The sequence below is a fragment of the Chanos chanos genome, chromosome 12 (genome assembly GCF_902362185.1).
Source record: "Chanos chanos chromosome 12, fChaCha1.1, whole genome shotgun sequence".
NCBI classification, from domain to species: Eukaryota; Metazoa; Chordata; class Actinopteri; order Gonorynchiformes; family Chanidae; genus Chanos; species Chanos chanos.
In genome coordinates, this window is record NC_044506.1 from 11,085,330 (window position 1) to 11,102,182 (window position 16,853).

The 16,853-nt window shown below is 39.2% G+C and overlaps 2 protein-coding genes across 2 annotated transcripts; one reads left to right on the forward strand and one right to left on the reverse strand.

Moving 5' to 3' along the window:
• Positions 1-982: 982 nt before the first annotated feature.
• Positions 983-9,177, reverse strand: umad1 (UBAP1-MVB12-associated (UMA) domain containing 1). Its single transcript, XM_030789403.1, has 4 exons — positions 9,096-9,177; positions 8,675-8,765; positions 3,693-3,778; positions 983-1,748 (listed from the first exon to the last, which is right to left on the reverse strand). The coding sequence occupies exons 2-4, from the start codon at positions 8,754-8,756 to the stop codon at positions 1,470-1,472; spliced, it is 447 nt and encodes a 148-aa protein (XP_030645263.1). The 5' UTR covers positions 8,757-8,765; positions 9,096-9,177; the 3' UTR covers positions 983-1,469.
• A 556-nt stretch (positions 9,178-9,733) lies between these two features.
• rpa3 (replication protein A3) lies at positions 9,734-10,687 on the forward strand. The gene is made up of 4 exons (XM_030789451.1): positions 9,734-9,842; positions 10,117-10,191; positions 10,372-10,483; positions 10,584-10,687. The coding sequence occupies exons 1-4, from the start codon at positions 9,744-9,746 to the stop codon at positions 10,664-10,666; spliced, it is 369 nt and encodes a 122-aa protein (XP_030645311.1). The 5' UTR covers positions 9,734-9,743; the 3' UTR covers positions 10,667-10,687.
• Positions 10,688-16,853: the final 6,166 nt, after the last annotated feature.

Sequence of the window (16,853 nt, forward strand, 5' to 3'; positions counted from 1 at the left end):
ATTTGTGTTTAATTTGAGCAACTGAGTTCCCACCCTACCCCCAAACAGGAAATAAATACAGCAAACACTCAAACCATTGAGACTATAAACCCTTCTATTCTAAGAAACAACTGGGAAAGCATCTCTCTGTTTGTTCAATGTTAATATACTGTATTAACTCAAGAAAACAAGACACAAATCAGGAGCTGACAGAGCATTACTCTAGCATTATGAACTGATGGGTCACTACTGTGTGGTTTAGACCACACTGAAAAGTCATGCTGACAAGCAAATGACCCCCTAGACAATGGCTGTCTTACAGAAGCTATATATAAGGCTTTTGGGTGATTTCATACAGTAAATGGATGAGCTATGCTCCAGTGCATATCATAAAATGTAACAAAAAGGACGGAAAGAGGAAAAAAAAAACATCAGAGGGAAAATAATAATAATAATAATAATAATCATGCTGAAAGTGAAAGAGCGCAAATAAAAGTACAACTTGCAAACACCAACATGCACTACGACATTAAAACCCTTTTGATTACATTTAAATAACCTCCATTACAGTTCAAAATATTCTACCAAATTCAATCAAAACAAGCATACCAATTCATATAAACCAAAGGATACAGCACACACAATGAACCAAAACATGCACACAAACAGATGGACTGATCTCACACCGTGTATATCACTGTTCTGTTTGTCATACAGATACTAAGTTAACTTCTGAGTCCTAAAAGACACATAAAGTATAACACCATTTAACCAAATGATGACAAAATGTTATTGTTTCTTTTATCAGAAATATCAAAACATAACAAAACGAAAATCCCTTCATTTCATACACCATTCATTTCGACATCATATTTAAGTTTTATTCATGTGCATTGTTCTAGGAATATGACAGTGTTTGTATTTCTTGTATTCATAATCCTGTCACAAAGCATATTTTTATACTATATTTCATATTATACATGGTATATTGTAAAAAACTTGTCAGTCCCAGAGCCAATTACACTGGGAGAATATACTGAAGCTCTGAGCTCAAATCAAAGTCTACAGAAAGTGAACAACAGCAAGTTGCTGCTTGAGCAACAAAATTGTGCAAGACACAGAACTTGAAAGTAATGGAAAAGCACTATGATTTGAAAGTGTGACGTAAAATGGAGATACATGGCACAAAATGTACTGATGAGCAAAAGGAGTACTATTCTTAATCTGACATGACATAAATAAAAGTGTTTCACAAATACAGCAGGGACAGTCATCTTACATAGCCAAAGCGAGTGCCGTACTGTCCTGAGTTAACTGGTAAACATCTGAAATGTCGGCCTTTGGCATATTCACGTCTCTACAGCACGAAACATAGGTCGTTTTCGGTCGATCGCTACCGTACAATTGATCTTTCATTTACAGCCGACAGACATCTTCACTCTGAGATGATACTGCGCAGAAGGGATTTGACGTTACCAGCAGGCGATGGATCAAGAGTTGGAGAGCACCGAGTTCTCTAGAGTGAAGTCATACCGGAAATTGGCCAAGTTGTCATTGATATCTCGTGGCAGGACCAGATCTGGGATGAACGGCAGCCCTGCTTGCATTGCAAGAATATGTGGTGCTAAGGTGAAGGGAACGTCCCCAAGAAGCTCTGGGAGAGCCAGGCTTACATCTGCACTCGGGGCCCCTGGAGGGGGCATAGCAGCTGGGGTAACTGGAGCAGACTGGGCAGCCTCAACAGCCAGACTCTGTCTTGCGCTAGACGACTGGATGAGAAAAAGGAAGGAAAGAGTTTTGGATCATATGAGCCTGAAAGTTTTTTTGCACAACGTGTTACACGGGTCATGAGCATTCATTAGAAACTTAAAGTGAACTCGCTATCCAGTCGTCATGAAAGTGATCTATTAATCTGCAACTATTTGCATATTAAAAGATCAGATTAATAACAACATTTGCGAGAAGGAGACGTACTTTGAGACAACGTACTGTAATCAGCCTATAAAAAAAAATAAATACAGACGTGAGGAGTTTCTGGCAATTTGCCCTTTGACTGCTAACAGTGGAAATTATGTTTGAAGTGGATGAGGTTTCATTGCATAGGCCCTGTCTTTGCAGCCCTGCAACATCCTAAGGAAGGAAGTTGCTGGGTGCTGTCCCCAATGTTACAAATGTTAGCAGCTAAATAATACCACTAAACACAACCAGAAACTCTTCCACTTTTACAGCTGTTTCTTTGCATTGTTGAACAGTCGAACCATTGAACAGAGCTTCACAAACTGCTTTATTACTACTGAGACTTCCATGAAAAGGTTTGTGTGGTTTTTTTTTTGGGTTTTTTTTTTTAAATTTCCATCCAAAAAGCTGTGTTTGAATTTGAGACAGAAAAAGAACACATATTAAAGTCAAATACATTGAATCATGCTACTGTAGTGAAGAAGAGTGCACTGTCCCTCATCCAGAATGACTGGTTAGTAATTTCGAATGGTCCTGAAGGGAAACAAAGCTCATGTTGTGTATGGACATGAAGTGCCAACAATATACACCACAGGACAAATGACAAATTGAGGACACTGGCTTTCCCTGGAATGGGACTGAGGTCAAATGTGTTACTAAATGCAGCAGAGATGTTGTTTCAAGAAATGTTTATTCCTCTGAAATTAAAGGAGGCACACTATTCCTTTGGGAACAAACCGCAGAAGAATCTTAAGCTAAACAAATGTACAGTGTGTTGTCCATCTTCCCAAGTATTATCCCGTTAATGAGCAACATACTAAAGTTTTCTCTTTCACCCATTCTTAAAGTACGCTGAAGATTACATTCATTAAGTCCCTGCTGATATGACATTACATAATCCACATGCTTCAAAGGTGAGCTAATGCAGGTCAGCGGTCAGTGTTAACATTCGCCAGTTGGTTATTTATACAGCTGGTGAGAAGTGTAGGCAAGGTGAATTTTGCCCTTCCTCGAGCCAGTGGAGGATTGAGACTTTTTTTCCCCCCACTCTGGCTTCCTCTTGCTCCAAGTGCACAGCAAATGTTGAACAGGGTGCGGCAATCTTTTGAGTTTACTCAGCACCCTGTTACCGCACAAAGCTCTCTCTCACAGACACACACACACGCACACACGCACGCACACACATATATAGACAGCTGCTACTTCACATATTGTCAATGCTTAAACCCTTATAATTAACAGTAGAAGGATCAAGGCCGTATCAAATAAAAACATGTGATTGGGCTTCTTTCATTAGCCATATGGCCTCAGTCAGGGCTGGAAAGCAGCGTGGTGAATGGCAGTGGCATGTGTTGGCCAGTGGGTCCAGCACAACCAGTCTGCACCTGTCATACACACAGCAGTGAGAGTGCAGCACGGGCCAACAGGACCCCTCTCTCTCTCTCTGTCTCTCTCTCTCTCTCTCTCTCTAATTCTCCAGAGTGACTAAGCCTAACACAGTTGTGCTTCGAGGAACTATCTGCATGGTAACATATGGAGAAGGCACTTGAGGTAGCTTAAAGACATGAGTAATCGGATGTACAACAAACTGCTCATTCATATATTATATAACATGAGACAGTTGTGATAAATGTTTATCGTTTTCTCTTTATTGTTTTCTCTTGGAATTGCTCAGATTTTTTTTTTTTTACGATGACGTGACTGTTAATGACTTTGAAAGTCTAATTCTGTAATGGAGATGATATAGGACAAATCACCTTTGCTGGTTGTACAATAACATTGGTTGCTGGCTGTACAGTGCTGGCGCTGTTGACTTTGTGTTTCCGCTCCTCAGCAGTCTCCCCTGAAAAGATAAACAGAAAACAGACATGTTCAATTCTGCTATTGAAAACAGAGAGCAGGCAAGGTTGCATCTATCATCGATGCGACGCAGAGTTTCTAAACAAATTTTTTGTGAGCCTGCGTCTCTACACGAAACCACATCGGAATTACAGTTTCAGGAGTAAACTGATTAATTTAATCTAGAGAAACCCAGTCGACAATGTCGATTGTCCGTGATTTAAACAGTGATTTTCAAATCACATTAATGGATTAGAAAGCATTAATTCTCCTAGGGACTTAGTAACACAATTCTCTCTGGCACCTCACAAAGTAATGCAAAACGTCTCCCTTGATGCATGTCTCTTGACAATGCCTGCCTTCCACATACACCGTGTTGTCAGAGGGATAACTAATTACAAGTGGAACAGCAACAAATAAGTCTCCTTTTTCCCACCAAAAGATTTAAGTACTTTATAAGCTGCCAAGTGTCCACCAGAAGAGTGGTGAAAAACTGGTGAAAACCAAACTACAGAATGCCTGACTCTTGTGTCTTGTTGCATTTTGGCATTGGGCTTTGTATACTCAACAAAGCTTTTATAATTACATGCAGTTCTGTTGGGGAGACACATTTAAAAACTCTCAGAATGTACTGCTCATATTGATCCGTGCTTGGAACATAAGTGCAACAACTGTATGAATTTGAATAAAATTCTTTAAAAAAAAAAAAAAAAAAAAAAGTTTAATCTCTCAATTGTGATAGTTTAAGCATAATGGGTGCTGGTTTGAAACAGCTGGGTCTCTTTATTCAAAGGGTGCTCTGTTTTCACAAAGACCGGGCATCTGCTCTCCTCTGGGGCCTTCACACACTAGGCCTCCTCCTCCTCCTCTTACTATTCAGTATGGAGTTATTATCGCTGAGCTCACTGCTTTTGATCTCACCACAACACGTCTCCACAAATGACTCTCTGTGGGAGAGGCTGGTGTCCATGGTAGCAAACCTGGGCCAAAAACACCATCGGTTTGAAACGCCATCCAAGTGTCTTCCACAGAGAATCCGATTGAGCTCAGAGGTAAATGATGAAACCTGACAGCGCTTCTAAGGTTATTGCCCTCGTTGCATTTGCTTAATAACTGACAAAACCAACGAGAATTCCAGCTCACAGTCCTCACACTGATATTTTGGTCAAGACGGTGACAGATTCAAATGGTAAATAAAAGACTGACCGATCTTAATGTGTCATGAATACTCGACTCACTACCCTGACTTTCAAGACACTTGACATCAGTTTTGTTTTATTCTAAACTGTTTATACGGCTGCTATGAATGACCTCGCATTTTAACCTTTGCGCGCTTCTGCAGCATGTTACAAACATCGGAACTGAGTACAAATGCAAAGAGCAAGAGAAGTGCTTTCCTGTACAGAAGTGCATTTGAACCACGGATGAATAATGCAATGTAAAGCAAGCTTATATTCTCTCCTTCATGTACCGTCAGCAAATTCCGCTTAGTCTTGACTCTTGAGCCGTACCACAGAAAACACACAGCATCCCTGCCTGTTCGCTTGCGTGCCAAAGTTTATCCTCTCCCGTTCAGTAAACCCTTCAGGCAAGTCAGGGATAACCCATTTAATGCACAAAAATATAAGTATAACTTTGGGTGTACGACGTGTAGTCTGGCTATTAATATTTTAAAACAAGACAGTTAACATCAGCATATGTCAAAAGACTTCCTCTTTCTATGCTGGATATCGGCCAATAGGATCTGGATAGTTTCCCCTTTTCACTCTTTGATGAAGTTTTTTTTTTTTAAGTAAATATAGGGGTTGAGACGTGAAATGAGTTCAAGGTTCGAGTTGGGATCATACTCTGATCCACTTAACCCTGCTTAAATGAGCTACGGATCAACAACGGGGAGGACTGAAGTCAGGGAAAGAGGTTGAGCAAGCTGTCTCAACGTGTTCTAGCAATGCCGTGTTACATCACAGTTTGTAACAAAGCTCCTCCGCGTTTATTTTGTGGCTGGTTTAAAAGAAAAACAATAATAAAAAAATGTGTACACTGTCTTTGTTTTGTTCTGAGTAATTACCACACAAAGAATGCGACAAAGTAAACCACCGGAGTACAATCAAAGCAACAGCCCACATCTTTTTCTTAAAAACATTTAAACATCCAGCCACATTTTGAGGGAGAAGAAAAGGAGAAAGGAGTCAAAGTGCATAGCGCGCACCAGGGGAGTACCAGACCCTCTCATACTTAAGACACAAATACTCAAGTCTCAGGAGACATTTGGACTACAGTACATCCTCTTGTGTGGTAGCCAAGTAAGGCAGAAAAAAAAGAGAGACAATCTTTGTCTACTAGCTCTGAAGAGTATGAAAAAAGGCACATAAACAGAAAGAGAGAGAGGAGAGAGAGAGAGAGAGAGAGAGAGACAGACCAGACAGGCGGACATAGAGACAGGCAGAAAGAAAGAAAGAAAGAAAGAAAGAAAGAAAGAAAGAAAGAAAGAAAGAAAGAAAGAAAGAGGTGAAACCCCAGAAGAGGTACAGCTGCTGATGACATCAGCAGTGCTTTGTGTTCCTGAAGGTTCATGCTCTTGAGGCAGGCAGCTGCCCCGCAGTCTGCTTTTCAGCTCCCAACACCAGTCTGTCTGTGGACCATTACCCAGTTAAACTGGGAAATAATACCCCTAATCCTCACTCATTTCTCTTCACAATGGAGTGAGATGTATGGAAAAAAAATAAAGCACAAACATGTCGTGGCTATGCCACTGACTGTATAAGTCTAATTGACAATTCATTTCAATACAACATTTCTGTATGAAAAACAACTTTTTAGCCACACAGAGTATCCTATTCAGGGATTATACAAGGGAGTGAATCAAGTGTTTCCTTATAAATCATATGTGGATGATAAAGGATCATGTAAGACCTGGCACAACTTCTCACATTCTTGCCAAAATTAGAGGAATTTTAAACTGAACATTCAATTGACACCAATCAGTGGCCTGGGGGTGGGTGGGTGGGGGGGGGATTGTTCCATTCTGTAAACATCATCAGGCTCATTCTTTCATATTCCATAATTGTTATGAACTTTTCATATAATCTAAAATAGATATTTCCTCTCCTCGTTCCCCATTTTCCAGGGAGAGCACGTTTCGGACTGTTTTAACGACCATATGTGAATGGCGTACAGAGCCTTGGAGAAACATCCCAACAGACCTCCTCCTCCTCCTCCTCCTCCTCCATCCCGTAGCAATTTTCCGTTTGCTAGCTCCCACAGCCTAAGCCTGTCCCCTTCCCTAGACCCTGTCTCTGCTCACAGGAGGAGTCTTGGACTCCACTTGACACTGGAAACAAGCCCCTGAGGTCAGTTTAACTGTCACTTGTGACGGTTATGCCCTAAATGAAACAAGGATATGAGAATACTCCGTCGGACATTAAAGACATCTGCAGTTGACAAATTCAATTTGCAATCGCTCCTTAAACCTTGTGACGTTTCTAACGGAGAAAAAAAAAATGCTAAGGGAATTTAAAGTCGCTACCTCTTTGCTACACAGATTTCACACTGAATATTACACTAGGACATAGGCTGAGAACATTGTGTCATAACTTTCCAGTGTTTCCACAAGAGAGGAATTATTCTAACCGGATCTGACCTTGTTAGATGATGTCACCTTTGAGAGATGCGTATTGTCATGGGTGAAATCATTACTACATTAGTGCCGCTCTTTCTCACTTTATTAACCAAAGCAATTACTAAGCCATCTGTGATACAATAACATCAACAACCTCAACAACCAGAACAGCTAACAGTAATATCGCTATTACTGTAACACTTATTTGAAAAAGGAGACCAAAGTGCTGTATTGTTAAGTATGCAGAGCTTACAATGAATACCTCTGGACTCATTCCAGGTCCAAAGCCTTCATATGGGAGGAAATCGCTAGCTACAAAGTGGCGTGTGAAGCCAAGACATACATACAAGCCCCAGACCATCTGTATCTACTCTACAAGCAGCAGACTAGACTCAACTCACAGGATGAAAAGAAAATGATACCAGTCGCTCATTAGACAGGGGGACAGCAGAGGAAGGAGAGAGGGAGTCGGGGGAAGAGTCTGTAGCAAAATTTTCATTATTTTAAGAAGACGCTTACTATGGATTTGAGAGGTGTAGATTTACCCTGGCCATTTAAACCAGAAGTATTAACTTTTACACTGAATAGATTTGTCAATAGATGTCTGGCACATTAATCAAGCAAACTATCATTTCAGTTACAGTACAGTAATAATTATGCAAACCATGCCTCTGCCAGTACAAAGTAACTGGGGTTGAGGTCATATGTTGGCTTTCCATGTTCTAAGAATACTTCAATACAAAAATCTGATGCAAAGAATTCATTGCAGTAATATGGTGTTTCCCCTCCCAAAACTCTATCAAACTCATTACAGTGTTGCCCTCTTATGGTAAGTTGGTGTTAATCAGGTAGGAGCTGTAACATCTGAATGTGAGGTCCAATCATACAATGCAGATAGTCAGTGAAATTCAGTGCTTCTTTGCCATGACCACCTCAAAAAGACACAACACAGTGCTAACCTCAGTGAAATTAAAGAGTGCAATAGGAAAGCTGCATTAAGAGGGGAAAAAAACGGTCAGCACTAACAAAAGTGCTTTGTTCTCGTGGATTATGTGGGCATGCCAGATTATATCATTTATCTTTCATCACCAATTTTAAAGTGTGTCACGCGCGTTGTTACAAATCATTACGAATGAATGGCTTTTAATGTGGCAATTCCCTAGGGTGCAACATCTCAACCTACTTTCGTTTCGTCTGAACGATCAGGTGACTGGCTTACGAAAGGTCTATTCATTGACAAAATATAAACCAGCTTTAAAGAGAATAAACATACTTCCTCACCGATAATAACGAATCCATCTGCTTCCTTCTCAGACTGTGACTTCTTCGATGAGTCTTTCCGAAGTCCGAGAAAATTAAACATTTCGGCTCACTTGACATATAAATGATAAACAGTAGTTAGTTAATAACATATTATTTACCAGTGACTGAACAAACAACAGAATAGCAGCGGTTAGTTACAATACTCTTCTTTGTCAGCAACATTCTTCCAAAGTTAATTACGAAAAGTCACTAATATGTTTCACAGCCAGGCCTTAAATTGCGAAGTTACAAATTAACTCCACTATAGTTAAGTTTGCCAGATGTGCAGCTGATGTCAGCACAACTAGCAAAATGTTCCCTTAAGCTACTTAGAAAAATAAAACTTGCCACTAGATTTCGTTAATATGAAGTTCGTTGAACTCATCAGTAATTTTCTTACCCTTACTAATAATAATGACCTACAAGTATAACTTGTTACCAGTTTTCTGGGCCAATACAACAGCTAGCAGGTTAGCTACTCTGCTAATTCAGCTAGCCAGGACGTGCGTCGCTGTGTTTACTGTTTCTTGTTATGAAGTCGTAAATTCTATGGTCCGAGTGGAAACGAGGGTGTTCGAATTTCGCCGTTCCGCATACAAGTCCTTTCAGGCATAATATTGTAACAACCCCTGAACTAATCATGACGTTAAGTCTTGTTGAAGGCATGGAAAAACGGTCAGATCTGCGTAAAAAGGTAGATACAACACTGATCTATCTGGTTGATTATCCTGCTTTTATACGGTGTAGTTGCAGTGTAGTTCTCCTGTATTCTAATTCAGGCCATTTAGACCTACTTTCTGGGCTTTCTCATGTCAAATGTCACTGACAGTGTGTTAGGTGTGCAATATTGTCTTTGAGTATTAGCATTCTAAACAGCAGTTAAACTAGTCACAGAAGCCTTCATTACAATCTTAGGAACTGTGTAGGCAAAGCAGCTGTTTTACTAGGGAGGTTATCTTTCGCACGTACACAGCGGAAATACGTCAGAATCAAAGACTTCATTTTCGCGGGTTCTTCACACAATCTCGGAGAGAAGAAATTTTTAAAAATGACAGGTGTTTTTGAGTCTCCAAAAACCAGAGTTAATGCCTCCATGCTACCCCAAAATGTGAGCAAGGCAGTTTGTTTTGTTGGGCGTGTGGACAGGGTAAGAGTTCTCCAAAATTCTTCTTAGTTAACTTGTGTGACGCTCGTATGGTTCCAGATTGAAACACACACATATCTCGGCTCGCTAACTCATTCTAGCCGAGCTTTTAAAAGAGTATTCGCTGTGTTAAGTCCGCTTGTGCCTATGTGATAACCAACAATGGCAGTAACTTTGATTAACGATCACAGAACATGGTCGCAATATAGTTATCACACACTCTCGCTCGCGCGTTCTCTCGCTTTGTCACATGTATCTTTTGCTTCTACATTGACAGGTCCACCCAACAGGAAAATCTTTCACACTCCTAGATGGAGATGAGAAGATGGCCTCCGTAGAACTTCACGAACCAGTGAGTTTCAGCTTTTCACATTCTAACTTGGATATCTGGATTTTTTTTTCTTTTTCCTCAGTCAAAAAATAAGTATAGCCCTGGACTAGAATGCACTATGCATGAGGATTCTCAGTTTGAAATGCAGTCTGCTCTATGTTACTGTTTCCATATTTAAAAAGTTGCTGTGCTTTTCCCTAGCTTGACGAAGAGTTGAGTGGAATTGTTGAGGTTATTGGCATGGTGTCCAACAAAGGAACAATCATGGCTTCAGCATACAATGCCTTCAGAGAGGAAAAAGGAATTGCCTTTGGTCGGTATATCACACATTTTGATCCCTTTGACAGAATGCACGGAATTGTCTTATGGTTCATCATCTCATATACTTTTATCTTTCCTCATTTTTTTCTCAGATTTGCAGCTGTACAATGAAGCTTTGAAAATCATCCATGATTTCCCACAGTATTACCCCTTTGAGGTGACAACAAGCAATTAGTAGCGATTTAATATTAATCCGTTCCTCCTCATTCTTCTCTCTCTTACTTTTTTTGTGTTTATTTAGGCATTTCTGTTGGATGTGAGACTTTTTTTTTTTTTTTTTTTGTAAAATATTTTTATGGTGTTTAAAGAGTATTGTTGTCCATTAAAACCATAAAACCATAATACTGTATTTGCTTTGGTTTTTTTTTTTTTTTTTTTTTTACAAAATCTAGGAGTGTAGTATTGGGTGCCCTCTGTTGGTTCATTTTATATTGCATGTCATAAGACTATGGGAATATGTTTTTCTTCCACCAGGTGGCTGACAGTCAGATATATTTCAGTCAGATCTGCTATAGAGTCCCAGAGATCTCTGCATTTAAATGCTGTAAGCATAATGTGACTAGACAAAGTAATGCAAATACAAAAGGATTCTGTACCTTTGTTTTGACCTAATTGCAATAACAATTGCTTATGTGTATCTGCTATGGAAAACTTTGAAATTAATAGTTTAACAAGATCATGATATTGAAACAAAAGCAGCATGACCCTTTCAAAAGAGTTGAAATTAGATGAATGTTAGTTGTGTGAAAATGACAAACTTATGTCGTGTGAAAGGAAACTGTTTCAAAAGTGGTGTATGCTATCAAAACAGCATGCTGCAAAGAAAGGAAAATTCAGTTAGGGAAGAGAAAAAAGGAAAGATTGTCCATTAGGAATGTTTCTCAACCCTCCTCCTATAGGACGTTTTTTTGACCTTTGGCTCATGTGATCTGGCCAACCGTGAAAGGCTATGTTATATTGTTCCATTGAAGTTTCCCAGATCATAAGCCACATCCCACAACATAAAGATAAGGGAAGGTTTCAACATGTTACTTACTTTTGTCGTAGTTTTCATGTAGATGGGTAAAAAGGTGGTGAGCAACAATGTAAAACACACAAAGTAGAAAGAGGTATATAGTGATACATCCTTGTGGAATATAGAAACTGAGCTTATGGTGGTTGCCCAAAAAAACCCCAATTGAGTACATGAGACAGCTGAAAGAGTGTTATAGCTCCTGATGCCATGTGCTCATCCAAACACATCAGTGAACAAAATTAAATGAGATGCCATATTTGCATGAACACTGTAGGATTTAAATGGCCACCGCACAATTAACCACAAAGTAAAAGTTCGGTGATAAGCACAATAAACCAAGTACACCTCAATACAGTAGCGTAATAATTAGCAATTCATTTTCAAATTCTTCTCTCTTACAATCTGCTCTGTGATATAACCCTCTGCTGAGCAGTGGAAGAACATGAAATGGTCAGCTGAGATGTATTCTTTTTCCTCCATCTAGATATGTTTATGTGTGGAGAAGGCTGAAGGAGATCCTCAATCAATAAGTGGTGGTGGATGTGTTATGGTATGGGCAGTGATGTCATGGGAGTCATTGTATTTAACTGTTACACTGCATGGTTGTATTTGGCAAATAATACCAAGCCAGTTCAGGTTAGCATACGCATTGTATGATGCAAAATTTCCAAAAATATGTTTCCAAATTTTAAGAGTTGGTAAAACAGGTTCTAAAGTAGTTTCAGGAACACCACGTTGAAGTCTTGAAATTTCCATGGCCTCCTCAATGACCATATCTAAACATCATTGAAAGCTCTGAAAGGTAGACTTCAGGGTGAAGTGCAACTTTCTTTGTTTTTCAAAGAATGAAATCCTTGTAATTTCCAGTAAAGTTCTCACTGCATTTGAACAACACACTAATGTGTAGGAGCTGAGCCTATAAAAGAAATGACAGAAATGTAGAATTGAAAAAAATATCTACTCGTTCATAATACCAAAAAATGATTTCTCATAGCAATATATATATATATATATATATATATATATATATATATATATATATATATATGGAGTGGCATGTTTTCAGAAACAGGTTTTGAATTTATTTTGTCACTTAATTGCTTAATTGTTCCTTTGTAGTAAATGATCTCTGGTATTGAAATGCTGAATTCAGTCATTATAATCTTCACTGATATGAAGACCTCCTGGACTTCATATCAGTGTTGGAGGTAAGAGAACATAATGACTGTTATGGCAAGTCTTATAAGGAAGTGTACTGCTATAAATAGTTTATAAATATGCTCTTGAGAATATTCTCCTGTAAGCTTTTACTATCCAGTTGTCAAAGAATGTTTTGAACAGCTTCATTTCATCCGCCAGGGAGGAACCTGGTATGTTCTGGAAGAGTTGAATACCAAAGAATTCATCCATCACTTCTAGTGGCAAATCACCAAGTGGGTGGTGTATTATTGATCTGAGTAACTCAGCCCAAATCAGTAACTGAGCTATCATGTTTAGCCTCTCCTCTTACATGAGAACAGAGCAAAAATGATTAAATCTTTGGGTGGAAAAAAAAACGTGAAATACTGCTTTAAGTCATTTGATATTCTTATAGATCATAGTGCAAAGTTGACTGACTGGTGATTAATTGTTTTATTCAAGCAATCAATGAGTGAGAGAGTAGGAGCCTGAGGGAAGACAGCTGCCATATTGTTGCAAGTCCAGACAAAGTTGTGATTGTTAAAGCTGGAGTAAAAGAGTGGGGCTGTCTAACCTCACTCGAAGAGGGTACCCTAAAACGCCGACCCAGAGTTAGGTTTTACCTTTTGTATTATAATGTTTAGGGTCAGGACAGACATAGCGAAATCTGATCTGTAGCCTTTTCAAAGCCCACATGCTGGGATGTGTTTAAGAAGGCAGCGCTCTCCTGTTTTTTTATGGGTGAGATAAAATCTTGTTTAAAATAACTACAGGTCTTTCACTGTGACACTGAGTAACCGGGTCTATGCCCAAACACCTTGCTTTGTCACCAAAAGCTAAGTATAAACTCAAACTACAAAAAGTACCTGGAACAGCATATCAATTTTAGCACCTGTATGTTGAATATGATATACATTCTTCACATTAGAGGACTAGGGTTATTCTCATAACCCCAGAGTCTCACATTCATGACCTTGTAAACGACTAACCCACATTGCTGCCAGACGACAGTAATGAACCACAGTCCTCCTTCTAACCCTTTACCCTTCAGAAGAGAAGAAGCTACTCTATATACAACTGGAATGTGCTTTATTGTTTTTATGATGCACTTTCCCTCATGATTTAATAGCCTTTCAATGTACAATACATCTATCCTGACATATATAATATAACAGTTATAATTTAGTTCACTGGGCATTGTCCTGAAAGGTTTGATCCTGCGACAATGGATCTGATCATGAACATCTCCATCACCACAGGGAAGGTTCTTCATATCACTCACTGACATGTTTTACAAATAATCCAAATATGGTGGGTTCAAGAAAACTCCATAGCTGCAGGTCATGAGCTCAAGTACCCAGGGGCATAAAACTGTCTCTCAGCAGAGGATAGTTACAGATATATGTAGTACTTTGAAGTCCTGTATTTTGGATTGCTTTTTTTTTTTTTTTTTTTACGATGCCGAACACCCAGAGTTCAGAATGAGTAAAGTTTAATAGTTCGACACTCTTGCCGTAGCTGCAGCCTGTGCTCCTGCTCAAAGGCAAAGAATGATAAAAAAAAAAAAAGGGTCACAACACTAGCATGTGCCTTGGCTTGACATCTCCCAAAAATGATGTGCCTCAGGCTACAGAATCCTATGGAATTTGTTTAGAGTCTGCACCTCAGGTGGCTGTCCTGTCCAAACAGCTAGAAAATCTGAAATCAGTCTCGATTCACCAAAATCATTTCTGTGAAGTGATATGAAACAGCACAGCACAAGCAGTGCTATTATTCACATCACCTCCGATGACACATCAAGCATTCAATTATTTGACAAAGCAACTTATAAGAGCTCTGATTTCTTAATATATCATACAAGCATAGCTAAAAATGCCTCGAGAAATTCAGTCTTTACTGCTAGACAACGCTCTGTATAGTTGCATTATGCCTTAACAACTCTTCTGGCACCCACCTCCACACGTAATCATAAAGAGACAGCAGACTGTGAAACACCCTACACTGCCGTTTTTTCCCTCCTTTTTTTTAAATCAACCATATTAACAACAGTTTCACTAGAAAGAGTCATCCCATGGTTTTTGACGTATCCTCCTTTCTGTGAGACATTAGTTCTGTGCTTTGTAAGATGCAAGATTCCTCAGTTTCCATTCTTACACTGACATGCTGTTTCCTGATTCTGCTGTTTTAATTGAGTATATATACCTGGCTGCCCAACTGTAGTATTGGTCCATGCAGTAGGAACAGGCCATAGATATGGAGTAATGATTTATTTTAACATTTTACTGAGCATCAAGGAGGAACGACGTCACTCATTAAGTCTGTTCTACTTCTCTATTTCTGAGGATTACCATTCAGCTACATCACAGCCCTCTGCCTGTTAATCAGTCTGTAGGGTAAGTTACACTGTAACCCCTAGTGATACAACCATATATGCTTTGTCTCTAACATGGCAGAAGTATTGTATTAAACATTAAGGCTTACACAGTGCCAGACCAGAGCCCTAACAATGTATATCACGGTACCAAGCTAATGTCACTATATATGAATTGGAGCTCTCACAGGTTATGCCTCTGCATGGGAAGTGTACATTGTATTCTCTTAATGAATTATACTTGTGGAAATGTTTGGGTTGTATTTTGCAAGTATAAAGTGAAGAAATGCTCTTGTGTGCAGATAAAATAACATCAGATAGATAGATAGATAGATAGATAGATAGATAGATAGATAGATAGATAGATAGATAGATAGATAGATAGATAGATAGATAGATAGATAGATGGATGGATTTTAAAAATCACACACTGTCTAAGGTTGAATAGTTCACATATTGAAACAAATGATATGTGGAGACAAAAGTAAATGAAGGAGGAAAAACTATTCACTTTTGACCCCAGAAGTTGTTCAACACTCACCCACCTCATCATGACGGAAGATGGAGGATGTAAATATGGTAGATCTGTTGCGTATATCACTGATATAAGTTGTCAAAAACAGGAAGTTTTCCCTCCAGCAAAAGAAGTTTTATGGCTTAGTTCTCAGGGTGACATTTAAAGTACTGTTTAAAAAATATGGCGCATGCTATTGCTATATAACTCTGTCAAAATACACGGCTAATTTGTGTGATTTGAACATCTACATTTTAAACTTTGGCTTTGGACAGCATTTCTCTGGTAGTCACACAGCACAATGCAGTCAGAGCTGAACAAAGACAAGGTGACTTTGGTCATGAACTTGAATGACTTAGAGTTTCAGTAGTACATTGCATGCACACCGTGACTTCAGTCATTTATCACAGATGTTTACAAAGTATCCAACCTATTTATCTCTGCCTCTGTCACCGATGGCTCCATGCCCAGCGGCCAGTTAACTCACATGTACTCAACTGTCTCTGTCTTCTACCTCTTCCCCCCTGTAAGTCATACGAAGAGCTTCATAGCCCTGTCAGAGTTTTGTTGCTTGTCAGGGTGAAGTGATATTTCAGCTCTAGATCTTGAGGAGAGGTTGATGGCTTAACAGATGACTGGAGGAATGTGTTTTCACGATCATACATTTAATTTAAAAAGTCCATAGGCTGCATGAAACAACTCACAATGCCTCATGATCCAAAAAGAGATTGTATAGAAAAAGTTGTATAGAATGTCTTAGTTATGTGTGTGTGTGTATATATGTGTGTGTGTGTGTGTGTGTGTGTGTGTGCATTCTCCAGACCAAAGCACAATACTAAAGTTTCACCAACTCTGATGGTGGAGTGCAGGGTTTTACTTAATACAGATACAGTAGACATACAGTAACGGGTATATTCAGGTGAGGATCATCGCTCAAGGACAAGAATTCCAGTTTGAACCTGCAATTTCCACGCAGCAGCCACTTCTGTGACATGCCTTCCATAGACCCCTTTTTGATCAATATAAACTTCGTTCAAAATTGGGCAGATGTGCGAAATCCATTCACGTATTGGTCCAAGTAGTTGCTGGTGTTTATATTTTAATTTATCTTAGCGTTTAACTGGTTTGATATACAATAGTTTGTCATGTCTCCTGCTGATAAAATCGGGTCTACCAAAATAGAAGCTCAACCGTCCGTTCACATAAAAGGGGGTTTAAGCGGGGTTTAGAGTAAGCTATCCTCCACAGTGTTTGACCACTGTCTGCTGTCAACGCTAATGTGA

Coding starts and splice junctions, on each gene's coding strand:
- rpa3 (XM_030789451.1), top strand. CDS start 9,744: ATGACAGGTGTTTTTGAGTCTCCAAAAACCAGAGTTAATGCCTCCATG. Junction 10,192..10,371: donor CCGTAGAACTTCACGAACCA/GTGAGTTTCAGC, acceptor GCTTTTCCCTAG/CTTGACGAAGAGTTGAGTGG. Junction 10,484..10,583: donor GGAAAAAGGAATTGCCTTTG/GTCGGTATATCA, acceptor TTTTTTTCTCAG/ATTTGCAGCTGTACAATGAA.
- umad1 (XM_030789403.1), bottom strand. CDS start 8,756: ATGTTTAATTTTCTCGGACTTCGGAAAGACTCATCGAAGAAGTCACAG. Junction 3,779..8,674: donor AGATGGATTCGTTATTATCG/GTGAGGAAGTAT, acceptor TTATCTTTTCAG/GGGAGACTGCTGAGGAGCGG. Junction 1,749..3,692: donor TTATTGTACAACCAGCAAAG/GTGATTTGTCCT, acceptor TTTCTCATCCAG/TCGTCTAGCGCAAGACAGAG.